Here is an 18,985-nt window from a genome sequence, read left to right as displayed (position 1 = left end):
AACCATTCCATGAGGAAGGTGTCGCTATCACACTCATTTTATATGAGAGGGGACTCAACTTGTTCAAAGTCACTCAGCTTGTAAGCAACAACATAGATGTGAAAGCAGAATGTGGGCCCTAACCATTTAGCCTTCATATGGCCAAACCTGCATCTGACTTGACAATTTGACTTGAAAGTTCGAAGTGAGAGGATAAGGGGAAGCCTTATTGAGAAGCTGGAGAGCTTTCCATCCAGTAAAATCATTGATGCTAGGGATTGAACCCAAGGCCTTGCACATGGCACCACTGAGCTAAAAACACTATTCTAACCCCCAAACAGCTTTGTTTTTTTAAGTGGTGATCTGCAGGTTGTAGACAGGAAACACGGATTGTTATAGCATATAAAAGAGACCAGAGGCTTTCCTGTCACTTGGCCTGGCAGAAAGTTTCCAGGTACCCTTCTTGCTTCTCTGACTTCCAGATGCTCTATCTCGGGCCAGGCACACTGAGTATCAGTAGAAAAGTGCCTTTGTATTTATTCTCATTTTTAATTAATCTTAAAATTCTTGCTTGGTCCTTTGCTCCTCTCACAGCAAGAGCTGTGAATCATTGATGTGAGACTCAGAAGAGGAGAACAGGACAGTGTATTCCATTTCCCCTTACCAATTTCCTGCTTGTTTCCACTGAGGGACCAATGTACAGACCATCACAGTTCAGCAGTAGAGCAGGCTGTCCTTAGTGGCCTGTTCTGCAGCCTGGATCTGTTGTGAGCTCTGTTGCATGAGGGGTCACGTGCCCTGCAACTTTTGTGCTTCCCACTGAGTAACCGTGGGTCTTCTGCAAGTAATTGTATCCATTTCTAAAAGATGAAAACCGTTTCTGAATTTAGGTGTCAAATTTCTATATTAATTACACTGCTCTGGGTTGCGCTGTGTGAACTCACTAGCTGATTGCCGCGGTACCCCAATCTGTGATATCAGAATGTGTGTGATGTGCATATTTTAATTTGAGAAATAGTTTAACATTTCTAGATATTCATTTAAATGTGGTTATGCAGGTTAAACATAACGTATGATTGCTGCTTCTTTCATTGCTTCCAATTAAACCTTGCTTGTTAGTTTAACCTCTAGGTAATCCTATCAAACAATTGATGTCAAGGAAACACTGCCCACAGTAGCTGCAGATGAGTGGCCATTAATTTTAATTGCCTTGATATTAAAGATTAAGAAGTATTGGGACTGGCAGAATGGAAACGATCTGATGTCAAGCAAACCTACTTGCTAAAGCTTCCCCAGGCTGCTGGTGATATTAAAATTTTACTGTGAGAATTAAATAAACCTTTATTAGTGATGACTGTTGTTTGATTGGTCCAGGGGTGTGCATAAACAGAGGATTCTTACATATCCAGAGACGAGGCCTTCCATGGTAGAGATTCCTCAATTATGAAACTGTTAATAAAGCTGTAATCTGATTTTCTAGGCTAGGTTTCATTAATGTATTATAGCTTCTCTGATTGTCAAGGTAATATTAACTACAAAGTACTAAATCCAACAGAGAATTGTTGAGAAAGAGAGAATTCTAAGACAGGGCCTTTGTTGCTACATTCAGAGTTGGGGGGATTTTCATTAATTACGGGTAAGAAATGCCAGATTCCGCCTCAACCAGGACTGTCTCCCTTTGTACTGTAAACAATATATTCAATACTTAACTCTTTCTAAAGCCTAATGGCCAACTCGAGAAAGCCAGAGGGCTACTATATATAAAAGCAGCCATGGTGCCTGCCAGCTGGAGATGTGTCTCCTAAGCTGAGACTATGAACTGTGGGAGGTGGGGAGATTCCAAGAGGATTTGTTTTAACAATCAGTATCAGAACTTGAACATTTGGGTACTATTTATATCTTGATTCTTCAGAGGTTGTGGTTGGTTGGTTAGTTAGTTGGCTTTTAGTTTTGTGGCCTGCCTGCCTTTCTTCTCTCTTCTCTCTTCTCTCTTTTCTCTCTTCTCTCTTCTCTCTTCTCTCTTCTCTCTCTTCTCTCTTCTCTCCCTTCTCCCCTCTCTCCACTCCTCTCTCCCTCCTCCCCTCTCCCCTTTTCCCCCTCCCCTCTCCCCTCTTCCCTGTCTCTCCTCTCCCTTCTCCCTTCTCCTGTCGCCTCCTCTCAATCTCTCTCTCTCTCTCTCTTTCTGACTAGATCTTAAGCATTGGAAGCTGGCCTTGAACTTCCCATCTTCCTGTCTCTACCTCCAGAATGCAGGGATTGTGTGTATGCACTACCACTCCTGTTTAAGTGGTACTGTGGATGAAATCCAGAGTTCTGTGTTTGCCAGGCAAGCACCCAACAACACTACACCCCAGGCCTATCTTTCTGGCTTTAGAATGACATAATTTGGGGCTGGAGAGATGACTTAGTGGTTAAGAGCCCTTATAGAGAACCCAGACTTGGTTCCTAGCACTCACATGAGGGACCTTACATCCTGAAACCTCTAATTCTTATTTCAGGGGATCTGATACTCCATGACCTTCTCAATGAGGTGCACATAAATACATACAGGTGTACATACATACACATAAAATAAATTAATCTTCAGAATGTCATAACTCTGCTTTGGGAAGGGATCATAAGGCTCTCTGATAAGTTTGTCCCTCTGAAGGCTGCCCCTGCCCCAGGCATGAGCCCCACATCAATATTTTGATGTCTCTACCCTTTCATCCAAGCTCCAGATAATCTGGCCAGACTCTACCCATTTCTTCTTCAAAATGTCTGCCTGCCAGGTCATCCTGTGCACACCTACTGCAGGCCTGCCGTTGGAAGAGTGGGGGAATGGGAAAGTCGGTAGCAGGCAGGAGGGCCTGAGGCCGATGGGCTGAGCACATGGACCTCATTTCCTGAATTTCTAGTTGTCAGAAATACAGCCAGTTTGTAAGAATGCATAAGAAGGAGAGCAGATTGGTTTTGTTTTGTTTTGTTTTGTTTTGTTTTTTTCTAGTCCAGAATAAAGTATATGTTTAGTCAAGGCTATCCAAGGATGGAGCCACAGACTCTGCTGTGGACACCACAGCTCTGGAAATGTGGATTGTAGGAGCATAGAGAGAAAAGAGGAGAAGCACCTTCCCTTCCACTTAAACCAGATGTGCTGGAGGTTATGGCAGGTCTTATGGGAATCTAAACATTGAGATCTAACATTCTTTATGAAAGTTAGGAATAGAAAGAGGAACCTCAGAGACATCCACATAGAATCCCTGGAAGTTTGGGATGTGTTTGGGGAGAAAGAGAAAAGGACCAAGAGGTGAGCCTTGGAGGACAGATGGACAGACGGGGACACACACACACACAGAGGGAAGAGGCAGGTGTTGGAATAAAATGTGGAGAGTCCATGGGAAGAATGACCTCTGGGAAGGATGGCTGGCATTGCTGAGAGGCTAAGTCTTGCCTGAGGATAGCTGAGTGGCCTGAGCAACCACCTTGTTTTGGGGTGGGTTTTTTTTTTTTATATTTCTGAGGAGCCTGTGCTGCAGCCTGGGTCCTCTCAAGTGTGCTCATGTGTGTTTATGTGTATGTGTGTGTATTCAGTGCTCTGATGGCAGCATATGGGCAACAGTAAGGCCAGTGCTGTCTTTCTCTCGGGGATCCCCTGCCAGAGCTTTCTAGCCTTCTCCAGGAGGGTGAGTGCCATCAGTTGAAGAATGAGAGCACCATTTCCAAAGCAATTAAAGACTTGGCAGAGGTGGCCAGCAAGGCTGCCCACTGTAGAAAATTGGGTTGGAGGGCTCTGAACTGCATCCCATTCCTTTTCTCTGTCCAGGGCCCCTGAGGAGCTCTTCTGGATAATACCTAGGGTAGAGCAATGGCTGATACCACACCAATGGTTTCTCTGCTAGATTAACAGGCAGTTCCTGGGAATATTTTTAAATTGTAGCCTAAGAGGCAAACTCCTAGGCTACAGCATTGGGCATGCCTTCTTACATATGGCTATATGACTTAGCTTCTTTACATATCTCCACTACAGGTATCTGGGTACATTGTGTGAATCCAAGCGCTAAGTGTTGGGCTCTTCTTTTGCTGTCTATGAGGTGTGATGAAATCAGCCTTCTGCCAACATGCTCTCACATTTGTACTGGCTGACATCACAAGCAGTTTGGAAAAAGAGAAAAAGAAAAAACCTCTGTTCTGCCTTATGGAATCAGCCATTCCTCTGTATTTGCCTTTGGTCTTGCGGAGATGGCTTGAATTTTCAGGTTGAGGCTTCCCACACAGTCACTGGCAGAGCCTGAGCAGCCATCTTGGCAGATGTGCAGTGTCTTCCAAGGCAGGAGACAAAGGGATTTTTCATCCATTATTAATTGATGTCCCTCTTCAGCAGACCAAACATGATTCTACTATATAGCTGCCAAAATTGTTTCAGGTCCACAAAAGAACAATAAGTCATTCTTTTCAAGTGTGCTTTTTAGTACCTAATTTAACAAATGTTTCCAGTAGCTTTTCAGCTTCTTTTAGTAGTCTGATTGCTATGCTTGATGCACATACAACAATTGGGTATTTTTATGAGCAGTACTCCCAGCCATCTTAGTGTTCTCATGACCAATTCCAGGAAACATTGTTCTTCCATTAGCATTCAAAAGACTATGCCAAAGTGGAAAGTGAACCCCCTAAAACCATTTTACACTACCTATGTGGTGCGAAGTGGCAGGCAGGTCACTGTGTCAACTAGAGGCTTCTCATTATCCCAGAGTAAGCACTGGAAGTTTGGCTTTTTCTTTGTGACTTCTCTACCCTCCCTATTTAATGTTCCTGTACTTGATAGGTATCCAACTGGTTTGGCAACAAACGAATCAGGTACAAGAAGAATATAGGCAAATTTCAAGAGGAGGCCAATCTCTATGCTGCAAAAACAGCCGTGACAGCCGCACATGCAGTGGCTGCAGCCGTGCAGAACAACCAGACCAACTCACCCACCACGCCAAACTCTGGTGAGTATGGCTTGCTCACTCCCTACTCAGCCAGACAGGCATCTGCCACAGCCTCCCAGCCCACAGACTCCAAAGCTTTGGCCTTACTGGGTACACAGTGGGGCTCTCAGGGGAGATTTGCATTTGCTTGCAGGCTTGTTCTGGAGATGGATAAATAAGGCCACACCCTGTGCTGGTAAACCCACTGTTCACAGTCAATGCCACTTGCTCCTGTAGATTCTAGAACCTTTATACCAGTCATGGCCTTTAATTCAGCAGTTAGGCAAAGGTCTATCATATATTTGCTGCCCATCATGTTAGGGTTATTGGTGATCTGTCAGAGTGAAGCAGCAGGTATGTACTGGTTGCTGGGCAGCTGAATGTTGGGCTGAGATGTTGCTGTGCTTCCTGTGCTCTTAACTTCAGGCTTGAGGTGCAACCTATATCTGTGCCATGCGGCTTGCTGGACTTTATATTTAAGGAGATGGGTTTTTTGGTTTTGCTTTTTGTGGTAGTAAGGATTGAACCCAGGGCTTTGCATAAGCAAAGCTTAGTCCTTTGCCATTGATCTACATAACTACCCCCCCCCCTTTTTAAAGATAGTCTTATTAAGTTGTCCAAGAAAGCCTTGAACTCACTTTATAGCTCTGTCTGGCCTCAGACTTGTGATTCCTCTGCCTCAGCTGCATAGGTGGGATTGCATGTGTGTGCCACCACAGCTGGCTATAAATGCACTACTTTTGACTCCTTACACAGAACATTCTATTTAAATTTTCTGTGGCATTTATGATGGAGATTGAAGAAATGTCTTTAAATTACGGGGAACTTGGCTGGCAGCGAAAAGTGCAGCTAGCCCAGTAGAAGAGTTGGAGGGTCTTGGAGGCTTTCTAGGGAGATTTAAATATATATATATATATATATATATATATATATATATATATTTAAAAGTCCAGGGAAGGCTGTCTGTTTTATTAAGTTTTATAGCTAGGAGAGAGTGTCAGAAAGCTGTGTCTCCTCCAGGTAATTCTCCACCAAAACAGCAACATTGACGAGCTCCTTTGACTAAGTCTGGAGAGAAATGGAAACAAGGCTAGGGCCAGCTCCTGCGTGCTTTCAGTCTATTTTGATTTGTCTCTGTTTTTTCATTTGGGTTCGCCCTCTATAATGTTCTTCCTGTGTGTAGTGTGAGTAGCAGGACCTTCTAGAGCTCCAGTTAATGTTCTGTCCTTCTAAAGCTGGAAATGCCTCTCCCTTCTGCCTCTCTTGCTCTCCCTACCTCTAGGTCTTTGGGGGTTGTGTGTGTAGCTCGCTGTTATTCAGCTACTTAACTCTTTCCTTTCCAGGTTCTTCTGGTTCTTTTAACCTCCCAAATTCTGGGGACATGTTCATGAACATGCAGAGTCTGAATGGGGATTCTTACCAAGGGTCCCAAGTCGGAGCCAATGTGCAGTCACAGGTAGGAGAAATGCCCCAGCTGGGGCCTTTCTGGCAGGGTAGGGTTTGGGCTCAAAACTCCCCACTCTGACCTGTGGAAGTGGTCTGCACATCCATGCAGAACCTGTGCTGGGTGCATCCAAACGGGACACATCTGCCCACCTCTTAATTCAATGAGAAGTTAAGTGGACAATGCCTTTGATGATTCAAAGCTGATGAACTTTGTGAATGCATTCGGCTCTGGCTTGAGCTCATGGAGATGGGGGAGGGAGCCTTTGTTATGACAGAACAGAAGATTGTGTGTGCCTGAGACAGGGAAGGGGTGGAAAAAGAGGGACAGGGAAAGAATGAACAAGAGAACATGCTGTTCTTTTATTCCTGCATTTTTGCAAGTCAAGAAACTGAAACCTGAGTTCTTAAAGTAGATTCCAGGTTCAACCCCTTTCTTGTCCTTTGCACTGAGAGCAAGTATTCTTACCCTTAGGCACTGGTGGAAGGGACAAGGTGGGGTGTGGATTTAGCATTCATTATCTATCTGTGAGTAGGTTTTCACCCACAGCCACACACACTTGGTTGCTGTAGATGGAAAGTCTGCATTACCATGAAGATGCTATTGTTTGGCTGGTGTGAAAAACAAAGATGTGTGAGTTTAAATATGCAAGGAATCTTTGAAATCCCTCCAGTCACATCTGATTGATAAATTTGTCTTTCATTGAAGATGCTCCACCCTTGTGGCACACATAACTCAAATTGTTCCCTTTTGTAAGTGATGATGTTTTAATAGATGGAGGTGATGAATTCTGTTTCGTCTCACTTCTAGGTGGATACCCTCCGTCATGTTATCAATCAGACGGGAGGCTACAGTGACGGCCTTGGAGCAAACTCACTGTACAGTCCACATAACTTAAACGTGAGTACCCTGGGGAGCGAGCTGTGGGAACTGTGTCAGGGAAACAGTGAGTAATGAACAAGTTAATAGTCGCTGGACTTGGCTTCATGTCTTCTTGGCAGTTGGGGGCGGCAGCATCTTTGCTATGGTTTCATTTTATGGCCAGCAGTGCTTCCTGTTACCTAGCTGTCCTTTGAAGCCCTCACAGAAGCCCAAGGCTGGTGTCCTATCATCAGAGGGGATTTAAGTACCAGCCCATTAAGACTCCATTTCATAGCAGCCGTGCCGTGTGGGAAACGGGTCATTTATCTTAGAATCAAGCAGCAAGAAAATTCCCCAGCACAGAGCAGGTGAAGGTGATAACCTTCGAGGCCCAGCACATTGGCAACCATGCTAAACAAAGAACCCCATTCTAGACTGCTGGCCTGGGGTGCAAAATGGAACCCCTGGGCTTAATGACCTCTCTGCTTTAATGATAGAGAAACCTTTGTTACTGATTCACAAACTTTCCCTTGCTTCCTCCCCTGACATGGATGGGAAATGGCAGACACACGGCTCTGCAAAGTGTGAGGAATGCCCTGTTCTGGGACACGTGGCAGCAGACCAGAGGAGAATGGAGAAAAGTCTCCTTTTTTAGGGCCTTGGTTTGCTATAAGAGAGTAAATATTAATGACTTAAAAAGTGATTGAGGATGTTCAATTGTAAAGGAAAAAAAAAGGACCATTAAATACTCAAATCTTTTACATTTGAAATGTCAAATCTTTCTTTTTGGGTTTATAAATAACTCATAATAACCCACAACAAGCCATATAAAAAGCCTTTTAGTTGCATTTCTCCTTTTTCATTTAAGTGTTTTGAAATGCTTCAGAGAATGTGCGATATCCTTATCAACATGATAAAATATGAAGCCGTGATTGCCTGCAGCATTTTACAGACATGAATTCCATCTTCACTGATGAGGCTTGATAAGACGCTGTTGTATAATACAGTGCATAATCTCAAGCCACCAGAGTAAGGATTAATTTATTTTAGGGGGAAAAAAAAAGAGTGCTCGTTGACAACCTCTCCTGCAGCTGCCATGCAGGGGAGAAATATTGTACATTTGTTGTTTATAAATTTGGATAAAAGAGGAATGATGTTTACTTCAGATGGGATATCTTTAGACTTGGATCTGTGTAAGAGTTCTTCTTTTCCTAAGGAGATTTTCATACCTGAGGGGAAACAAACAGCTTACCGTTTAGATAGGGGAGGGTATGTCTCAGAGACAGAACACACATGGACTTGTCACCACCCACCTGGCATGACTGAAGCTTTCAAAAACAGTGCCGTGACTTGTTATTTAATCCTATTTCTCCTCTTCTAGGCTGAATTTGGTATCTCAAGCTGCAAATTCTTTTTTCCATTTAGGCTACCAGCTCTGTAGGTTTCCTGCCCACCCCCTTCTCCAGCCCCAACTCTTGGTCATAGAGTTGTGATTCTGAACCTGTGGGTGACAACCCCTTTGGGAGTCGAACAACCTTTTCACAGAGATCATCTAAGACCATCAGAAAACACAGATGTATACACTATGATTCCCAACAGTAGCAAAATTACAGTTATGAAGTAGCAATGAAAATCATTTTATGGTTGAGGGTCACCATGACATGAAGAACTGTATTGAAGGGTCACAGCATTAGAAAGGCTAAGAATCACTATCCCAGAGTGACTGGGGGAGCTTTATATACAGAACTATGCAATGAATCAGAAGACAAGGAGTTCTTTAAGAACAGTATGGGCTTGGAATGTGGCTCTGTGACAGAGAGGTTGCCTCACAAGCTCAAGGCTCTGGGTTCCAGACCCATTCCATTAAGCAACAACAATCACACACACAACTGTTGTTGGAGAAGAAACAGTCACCTGCACGCAGATCTTCTACTTGTCAAATAGACCTTCAGGTGGACCCTCTGGGGAAATTACAGATGGACAGGAGGGAGGCAGAGAACCTAGAGGCCTTGTGTGGGTGTGGGTGTGGAACTAGGCAGTATAGAAGCCAAGGCTGGCTGGAGCTGCAGGGACTGGGTGTCAGGCAGCTCACCTTTGCCTTCCCTCCAAAAAGGCCTGCCCTGTCAGTTCTGCTCAGTGTTCCCCAACTCACAAGCCCAGCACCTTCCACTTCTTGACTGACATAAAAATACGTAGCGACAAGCTGTCTGCCACAGCAGAAATCTGATCAGACATTGATTTCAGCAATTGCCTCTATAGGGCGAGACATGAGGCAAATTTGTTTTTGAGTACTGTTAGTGCTGGTGCAGGTCCCAGGCAGGAAGGGCCAGTCGCAGGTGCAGGCAGCTGCACCATCCCAACTAAAGGCTCCATTTGCAGATAATTGGAATCCCGATTTGAATAGCATGTGCCCCTCCACGGTTCATACATTTTCATTCTGGAGGGATTCCTGTTTGGAGGGAAATTACGGCCTTCATTTTCCAAGGGTTTCACTAGCTGGCTGTCATGTGTATATGGGAGCAGCTTCTCTGAGAACAGTGATAAAGCTGGCTCAAGTGTCTGCTTCCTGGAGTGTAAGGTTGCACCAAGGCATCTTTTTGAGCCTTTCCACTGTACCTTCTGAGAGGTTGCTGTTGAATGGTGATTTTCACCAGCAGATCAGAGGCCAAGCTCCATGCCAGCCTGGGACTAGTTGAAGTCATCTTCACCAAGCTGATTTATCACTAAGTCTTTACTTGGATGGATTTGTTTCACATGCATTTAATTCCACTTTAACACATGCTTCCAACTCCTGCCAACGTGGGTTCAGAAAATACATCTTGCTAATGCGCCTTTGCTCTCCTGTTGTCCTTCTGGGTGTTCTAAATTGGGGAGTGGAATTAATATGTAGACGTATACCCACTGAACTGTACCTCTCCTTTCAGGCTAATGGAGGCTGGCAGGACGCAACAACTCCATCTTCTGTGACTTCTCCTACGGAAGGCCCGGGCAGTGTGCACTCGGATACCTCTAACTAATCCCCGGCGCTTTCCCAGCTGACATGCCTTGATAAGCGCATTTGGAGCACTAGGAGAAGGAAAGCGTTTGTAACCCACCACCTACAGCTTTACTGTAACCCTGTCTTCTTAGAGAACTCGGGAAACCTGTTTTTTAAGGAATCATAATCATTTGTATTTAAACTTAAGACACACGTTTAAAAAGAAAGCACTTTATCCAATTAGGCCAAGATGTAACATTGTTGACACTTCTTTAACTGTTTTATCCTAATTTATTATGGGTCTTTTACATTAATGGTTCCACAGTTGCCAGTTCCTTGGCCTTAAGGGTAAGAAGTACCATCTATGCTAGACCCCAATTATAGAGCAGGCAAGGTTCACCCTGCCTAAGCTGAACCCTTGCGGATTTCCATGCAGGCTCTCATCATCGTTCTCATATCACGGATGGGCTTGGAGGGAAGGCGATGTCTGCCTGTCTTCTTAAGGAAGGCATTTCAGGACTTCCCTCGCCATGTTTGTGTTGCCATCTCTTATGTTGTAATTAGGTCAAAGACTGGTGGCCTCCTTTCTCCCTCTGAAGTACCAGAGCCCGGAGTCTGCGCTAATGAGACCATGGATCCAGATTGCCCTGAGATGAAGATCTTGCTGCTACAGAGGTGAAAACAAGACCTGTCTGGGGTTTGACCGTGTGCGCTGGGTGCTGCACAGACTTGTCAAGGTGTGCTCTTCCTCTGGGCAGCCTGGAAAGGCCCTGCTCTCTGGAGTGCTGTATATAGTGTAGCAAAAGAGTATTTATACATCCCACCAATCAAAACACAGCTTTATTACCTCATGCGAACTCATACAAACCAATAGAATCCCAACATGTTCTGTAGCTTAGAGCGCTCACTTACTACCTCTGAACAATACTCACGCTGTAGTTTGTCTCTTTCTTATCTTTTTGCATCTTGTAATTAACTCTTTGTTTCCCTTCACAAAATGTAATGTACATTGTAATCTTTTAAAAAGAAAACTCAGGGTTGCATTTGCAACCCTTAAAAAGCCAAGATTGGCAACATTGGGTCTGACTCTTAACACAGGATCATCCAAGCTGTTGTAAATACTGAGAAGCGTTTTGAATGTTCTTCATCTTGTTACTAATCCATACAGAAGAAAAAGGAAAAAAAGAAAAAAAAAAAAAAAAGGCGGGTTCTTGTGATGCGTTCAGATTCAGTATTCAGCACTGTACATTTCACCCTGTGTGGCGGGCCCTCTCCTTCTCTTTTTGTATTGTATGCGATTCTGAAACTGACTGGGTCGTGACAATAATTTGTGGCGGTGATTCTGATGTATTAAAAGCGTTCCGTGTTCCTTTCTACTGGCTCACACCCTGGATTGAGAAGTCTTCCTTGTGGTAGTTATATGTAGTTTCAAACATGAATAAACTTTGCTTTCCTGATTAAACTTACATGTCATGTGTGTCTCTGCTCCTTGAGCTAACACAAGTGTGGGCATGGGGTGCGAGGATGGTGCTTGCTGGGAACTGGCTAGCAGATATATGGTCAGTGAAGGTGGAGGTGGCAGTAAAGCTGTCGGGTGCTGTCCCTGGTGAAGCCTTAGACTGGTCACTAGACCATCTCACATCCCTTCACTTCCTGTGATTATGGACTGAGAAACTGAAGCACAGACCTGGGACAACCCAGGGCCCACCTTGACCCCAGGATTGCTACCCTCGGCACTCACGTTCCTCTGACCTAATAGCAGTTCTGGAACTTGCTAGATGGTCTTCTGAATACCAAGAGCTTTGTCCTGTTTATTCTTTTAGCTAGTTAGAGATGAACAAAGGTTTGGACAGAATGGGCCTCACATGCCAATCAAAAGGCAAAGGCCCCTTAGCCTTCTCCCTACTCTGTCTTAACATTCTGCTTGCAATATATACACCCAGCTAGACATTTTTAACAGATTGGACGCTATTTTTGTGTTACTCAGATTGTAATAAAGTCCATATATTTGCATACATGCTTGTCACTAATGTCCAAATCTTTATAATAAAAGAGGTCCATTGCAGATAATTGGCCTGTTTACTATATCTCAAGGAAATTGACTCACAGGAAATCAGATTAATGCTAATCAGTTGCAGCAAATGTCTATGATAAATATATCTGTTTTCCTATTTCAGCTGGTAGAACCAAGCAGAACAAGGGCTGGGGCCACCGCCCCCATTAATCTTACAGCAGTTATTCTGTGCAGATAAACTTTATAAAATAGATTGCCCTCCACAGCTGTCCTCCCTCATGTGGACGCTCAGCCTGCCCATAGGAATCTCTCCCATGGCTAAACAATTATTTGCATGATTCAATTAGCTTGTGGGTTAGCCTTTCTTATCTTTATACATAAAATAATCCCTGAGCTGTGTGGTTTTGCAAACTATATCCAGTGAAAATATCACATACAGATACATATACACAAATTCATCTTTCTAAGCATCCCCAGACACCCAAGGACCATCTTGGCTTTGTCCTGGGTCAGTCTGTTGAAACACTCAGTGGAACTTACTAGGGGTTCCTAGCACTTGGAAGGGATATGGGTAGGGTCTGTGGCTATATTCTGGGGATACTTACATAGGAAGAACCATCCTTCCAATTTGCTGGCTTAAAAGAGGCTTGTACAATCTCCCTCCTTACTCTTTACCTCCTCTGGGGGTGGGGGAGAAGAGCATTCCATTTAGTTTGGAACGTTGGTATACCTCATTGGTCTTCCTGCCCAGCCTTCTGTGGCTCACAGGAATAGGTATAGTTTACAGGCTTGAAGAGCGTATGGGCATTGGCCCCAAGGGCCTTATGTGGATTCAGCAATAGATTTTGAGTCAATTTCAGCTGCCACCTTTCCTGATCAAACAGTGGGTTAAGACCAGACCCCGAGTCAACTCAGTCCACCCAACAGGAGCTGGATCTCTGGGGCCTTGCTCGGCTGGTTCTGGAAGCCAGTCTTTCATAGGGTGTTGGGAAGACAGGGAAGACCAACCCACTCATAGGGCCAAAAGGAATAACAGCAGAGTGAGGGGCCCTGCACAGTGGTAGATGAATAAGAACATAGGTGCTTGTACAAGAATGTGTGCTCAGTGTCTGGGGCCTCCACACCCCAGCAGCTGCTCATTTCTAGCAGGGTGTCATTCACACAAAGACACCATGTCCCTTTTCTCTGAGTTGGAGAGGCTGTGTACTAGGAAAGTCTTTCTATGTGGAAAGTCATGTCAGGATTGGCTTCCTAGATATGGGGATGGGGCGGGGGGTAAATGTGTGCCATACCTTGGGAAGGAACCATCTTGGACACATGGCCTCTGCTAATTAAACATCTCTCATATCTAAGTCAGTATTACTAACTTTCCAGCTACCACTGGTAGAAGGAAACAGAGTCCCCAGTGAATGATAGCCATTATGCCTCTGTGTAAGGTCCTTTCTGGGATAAAGAAGCCAGGAGCATCCTTCCCTGTCCCCTTAGACTTTATATGAATCGTCATTCATATCCGAATGTACTGAGGTATATGTGATGAGGGCACATTGTGTGATGTCACTTATCTGCATCGCCAAGTTAAGCGATGGCTGATAGAATCAGTGCTCTGGGGCTGGGTCAGGCCCGGCACCATGACTAGTGATAGGTAGAGCACTTTCCTAAGGCAGCCAGTGAGCGAGCACAACGCTGGGACATGACCACTATGGGACCTCTATTGCTGCAGAGGTTCTGTGCCTGAACTCTGTGCCCTCACGGTGTCTTCAGGTCCCAGGATCTGCCCAGTTCTTGTCAGTTCTACCTACAGCCCTCCAGGCTCTTGCCCTTTGCTCTCATACTGTGAGCTTTAACATAGGCAACACCACACACCCCCATTATTGTGTTTATCACACCTCAGTATATGGGGTTACTAGAGTGGCTACCATGGCCATCCATTTTCATAAAGGGAATCTAAGGCTCAAAGAAGGGATGCCACCCCACCGAGGTTGAGGACTGTAAAAGTTGAAAAACACTTGGCCAAATTTTAGGTCTGGGTTGTGTCTGAGCACAACCTGAAATTCTTATTTTTTGTATGTGGTGTGTGTGTGTGTTTCCATACATGTGTGGGTGTTCATATGTACACAGGTGTATTTACACCTACCTGTGTATGTATAAGTGTGGAGGTCTGAAGTTGACCCCAAGCGTCTTCTTTTGATGGCTTTCCACCTTATTTCTTGAGGTGGGGTCTCTCCCTAAAGCTTCTGTGTAGGTTGCCGTGCCTGCCTAGCTTCTATGTGAATTCTGGGACTATGAACTCTGGTCCTTACAGTTGCACAGTGAACTCTTCATCCACTGAGCAGTCTGCCTGTCTTCTAACCCACATCTTAAACCCCAGGTCCTGTCAGTGTTTCTTTTCTGTCACATTGGGGAGCTTTCTGGGACTGTCTACCACTGGTAAGTCCCAAAGTGGCAGTCAAATAGAGCTGAGGATGGGTTTCATAGTAACTTAAGGTCCATGACAGGCCTGTAACTTGATCCTAGTTTGTCTGGGTCCCAGCTCCCTGAAGTAACCTGCTCCCTGCCTGGTGATTTGACTGCAATGCAGGGAACTTGCTCCCTGCCAGGCCCAAGTGCAGAGCCAGGAGTCTGTTCCTGAAGCCTGATGGCCACTGCCAGGCAAGTCGATGGTACAGCTGCATGACTATGAAGAGCCTACCTCCAGAAATGTGAGCTGCCAAGGGACACAGTCTGGGTCTGGTCCTGTCTCTGTTTCATACAAGCTGTGTGTGTCCTTGGGCAAGTCATATGGGCTGCCTATGAATGTGCTTCCACATGGTTATGTGCCTACCTTTTATGGTATGGTCAGGCGTGTTGGTACTGTGCCCTGCACATAATCCTGCTGGGTCTGCAGTCTCTAAGTTGCCTCAGAGCAAAGGGTGTACACTCAAATTCCTCCTCATGCTGAACTGACACTGTTGTTAAAACCCGGGGAAAAGATGTGTCTTGCTTCCAAGCCTGGCTGACCTTTGCCATTTAGCAGCCGTGTGTGACCTTGGGCATGGCACCTCTCTGAAACCTGTTTCCTAGCCAAGTGGTAACTCTGTTCCCACCTGCCGTGTAGGTAGGTAAAGAGGGAGTGAGCCTCTGTGGTGTGTAGAATGGGGTGGTTCTCCTCTCCTGATTACTCACTGAGCCAATGAAGAGGGCAAGCCACCATGCAGTCAGGGTACCAGGAGGAGTCAGTTACCAAGTCAGGGTCTGTAAGTGGATTGTCCTTTTAACTCACCAGCTCAGGCTGGCTATGCCCCTGCCTCCAGGCTAGACCTTAGCAGAGGCCTAAGGTACCATCTCAGGAAATAATAAAAGGCTGGGTTTTTTTTTTCCCCCTGGTTAAATTTCAACAGAAAGTGTACGCATCATTAAATATGGAAATCCAGAATTTTATTAGCAATCTGCTAGATCTGAACTGACGCCAATTAAACAAAAAAGATATCATTTATAAAAAGGCAGAGTTCAACTTGTATTAAATATGAAATGCAATTTTCTCCTGGTTTTGATTTATTACTGGCGGTCCATTGTTCAAAGAAGCATGTTATATTTCAATAGAGAAATATTGTTTATTCATTAATATTTTAAAACAGGCTTATTGCTGTGCATGGCTCTCACCGAATGAAACTTATGATTTAAAACATGAATTAATAAACACATTTGAAAGTGTTAGACGAGATCACAGCCTCTCATTTTTCATTTTCCTGGGAGCATATTAAATTTTTATAATTCTGCACCTACAGTTTTTTCTTTTAAATAAAGACACAGATTCCGAATTACTCTGCTAATTTTAGGTAACTGGGAGAAGGAAGCGGGGACCAAAGTCAGGCTGGTAAAACCCTCCAGGAGACAGTCAGGTTTCTCTCTGTTAGATTCATAAGTCAAAATGAATGAGCTTTGTGTGGGAGGTGGTGTTCCTGGGTGTGAAGATGCTGGCTGAAGTGGGCCCACTTGTGGGCCTGTGAGGGTGGACACTGTATTGCAAGTGTGTGTGTGTGTGTGTGTCCCTCAGTTGCGACAGAGCTACAGAAACACAACACATCAGCTGGATGGTTGAGTTGTGCAAGTTGATTGCACCTCAGTTGTTCAGTTTAATGGCCAAGTGGTATCTATTGAGCACCTACTGTGTGCCAGGCATGTTGACTTTCTCCAGGATTGCTTTCTACCTGATGAGCCCTCAGAGAATGTTTGTAGAAATGTTGATTGATGGGGAACCGGGAGCAAAGGGGACCTGTGCAGGTGGCAGGTGTGGAAGAGCTTCTGTAGGGACAGAAGGGAGAGATGCACAGCCTGCCTGGGGACTCCGGAGGAATGGGTCAGCAGTGTATCCTGAAGAGCTCCCATCTCTGGGGTCCCCAGACCACCTGTGAGATCTGCCCACTATCTCCTCCCAATGTCCTGTGACACATGCGCTGTCCCTATCCTGTAATGACAGAGAAGAAGGAGAGCCTGGGAGAAAAAAAAGACTTGCCCAAATGGCAGAATCAGGAAAATACCCGTCTCTAGGAGTTGCCAAAGTTAACATGTAAGCCACATTTGCCCAAGGACAGATACTTCCTGGAATTCTGGAGGCTACTGCTTACGGAAGATAACAAACCACACGGTTTTTGCTCCACTAACCAAGCTTGTTTGACTCAACTGCACCAGATGAGCTTGCTCACATGTACATCAGGATACTCTTCTGATCGGACCTTGTGGGAAGGACAGTGCCCTTGTGGGTTTGCCTTTAGAAGACTCCACAAAATGTGACTCAGCACCATTTCCTTGGAACCCAGGAGTGGACCTGGCCAGAGTCCACCATCTTAACCAGTATTTAATCAGAGCTTGCCTCAAATTTGGTTCAAAACTATGGTAATGGTCTTATTCTCCAACCTCGGGGTTACCAGGTGCTCAGGAGTGGCCAGTCCCTTCTGAGTTCCCTCCAGGATGCACAGGAGAAAGTCACTAATTGCCACCACAGCAGTATGAAGGGCCGAAGCCCTTAAGAGCTGGAGCAACAGTTACTCCTGATGCGGGTCTTACTTAGTTACAAGCAAGAATGGATTGGCCACTGCAGGAGTGAGGTAGCTGTCTTGGGGGTGGATTACATCGTGATTATAGTGGACTAATACTATTGGAGTGGGCTAGTTGGACTAGTGGGCTAGTATTATAGTGGACTAATACTATTGGAGTGGGTGGGTTACTACAGACTCCTGGAAAAAGACCCCAGTAAGAGCGAGTTTGTCTGTCTCACTTGTGCTCGCCAGCCCTCTGCTATGCCATGCTACAAAGGCCTTGGTTGGGTGTAGATTCTGTGTTTCTGAGTCTCCAGCCTTCAGAGTTGTGAGTCAGGACTCTTCTAGGACTATCCAGCTTGTGGGGCTGTATTAAGGAAGGTGAGTGGGCCGTGATGCCCTCAGATGGGTAGGCACAGGAAGACTTAGGGTGCCTTGAGGAAGTCTGGTATCAAAGGATGTAGAAGGAAAAGGCCTTGGTGGTATGGGACTAATCCTGCTTCTCAATTTACTGCCCTGGCTAGGGAACAGAGGAAACACATTAGCCTTCCCCGGAGTGGAGCTGACACCCAGTGTCACTCCACTGAAGAAAACTGATTTCCCTCTCCCAGCGACTGCCAACTGCAGACAGCTTCTTGGTTAAGGGTGGGACTCTGTGTCCACTTCTTCCCTGTGCTGGGCTCTTGTCTGGTTTGAACCTGTGCAGGTCTTGTGCCTGTAGTCACGGTCTCAATGGATGAACATGTGCCTCAGGCTAGCCCTGTTAGTCTGAAAGACAGTTTCCTTGGAGCCGTCTTCCACCTCTGGCTCTTGGCAAGCTTTCTACCTCTTCCGCAGAGACCCTCCAATCTCGAGGGAAGCAGTGAGTCTTACTCAGGGCTGAACACTCCAGAGTCTCTCACTCTCTCCACTTGTAGGTCTCTGTATTAGTCCTCATTTACTGCAAGAGGATTCTCTGACAAGGATTGAGCAAGGCACTCATCTATGGATATAGCAACGTGTCATTAGGAGTGGCTTTATTGCTATATTTATTTAGTAGAATAATGGTAATAGGTTTTCCCTAGGACCCATATCCTATCAAATCTTGGGTTCTTAGTCTGATCAGCAGTGTTAGAAATGGGTTTCTTCTTGTGGAATGGGCCTTAAATCTAAGCAGGAAATTGTTGGTTACTCCCAGTATATCTGTGCCGCTATAGCGTCAGCATGTCTTACAAGTGGGTCACTGTTGTAGGTCACGGGGTTTGTAGCTGATAGCTGTGGATTACACTTCTCCCCTGGTGACCACCCATTCTGGAGGTGCCTGAAGTCCTGTTATTACCAACAATAGCAGCATCTTTGCAGGTGCTTATGCATTTGCCTGGGCTCCTCTGTGAAGCATGTCATCAAGTTGTTTACTTTTCTTTTTGTTTTTCTTTTTTGCATGTGTGTATGTGTGGCACAAGGGTATGTGTGTGTGCATGTTTGCATGAGTGGACACACATGTATGGAGGTATGTATACATGCCAGTGCACAAGCAGGTGGAGGTCTGAGATCAATGGCAGGTACCTTCCTGACTCTCTATACCTTCTGAGTTGAGTCATCTTGAACCCAGAGCTTACTGATCCAGTGAGTTTTGTGCTGTGTGACCGTTGTGACTTCTCAGCATTTGTTTGGGTGCTGGGATTTGAACTCTGGTCCTCGGGCCTTCTCAGCAAGTACTTCATCCACACCCATCTCCCCAGCCCCTTTCACTCTTACTACCTTTGTCTT

General features: G+C 45.2%; 1 protein-coding gene across 2 annotated transcripts in view; it reads left to right on the top strand.

Moving 5' to 3' along the window:
- The window catches only part of Pbx3 (PBX homeobox 3), a 195,143-nt gene extending 183,470 nt beyond the window's left edge, over positions 1-11,673 (top strand). The window contains exons 6-9 of one of the 2 annotated variants that reach the window (XM_021185105.2): positions 4,781-4,946; positions 6,269-6,381; positions 7,180-7,269; positions 10,155-11,673. In XM_021185105.2, the coding sequence (XP_021040764.1) occupies positions 4,781-4,946; positions 6,269-6,381; positions 7,180-7,269; positions 10,155-10,247 (462 nt within the window). In that variant the 3' untranslated portion in view covers positions 10,248-11,673. The remainder of the gene's footprint in view (positions 1-4,780; positions 4,947-6,268; positions 6,382-7,179; positions 7,270-10,154) is intronic. The other variant, XM_029474112.1, reaches the window with a different exon arrangement.
- Positions 11,674-18,985: the final 7,312 nt, after the last annotated feature.

Source organism: Mus caroli, chromosome 2 (genome assembly GCF_900094665.2).
Source record: "Mus caroli chromosome 2, CAROLI_EIJ_v1.1, whole genome shotgun sequence".
NCBI classification, from domain to species: Eukaryota; Metazoa; Chordata; class Mammalia; order Rodentia; family Muridae; genus Mus; species Mus caroli.
The sequence above is the reverse complement of the archived record's forward strand: the minus strand, read 5'-3'. Positions and strand labels throughout refer to the sequence as shown.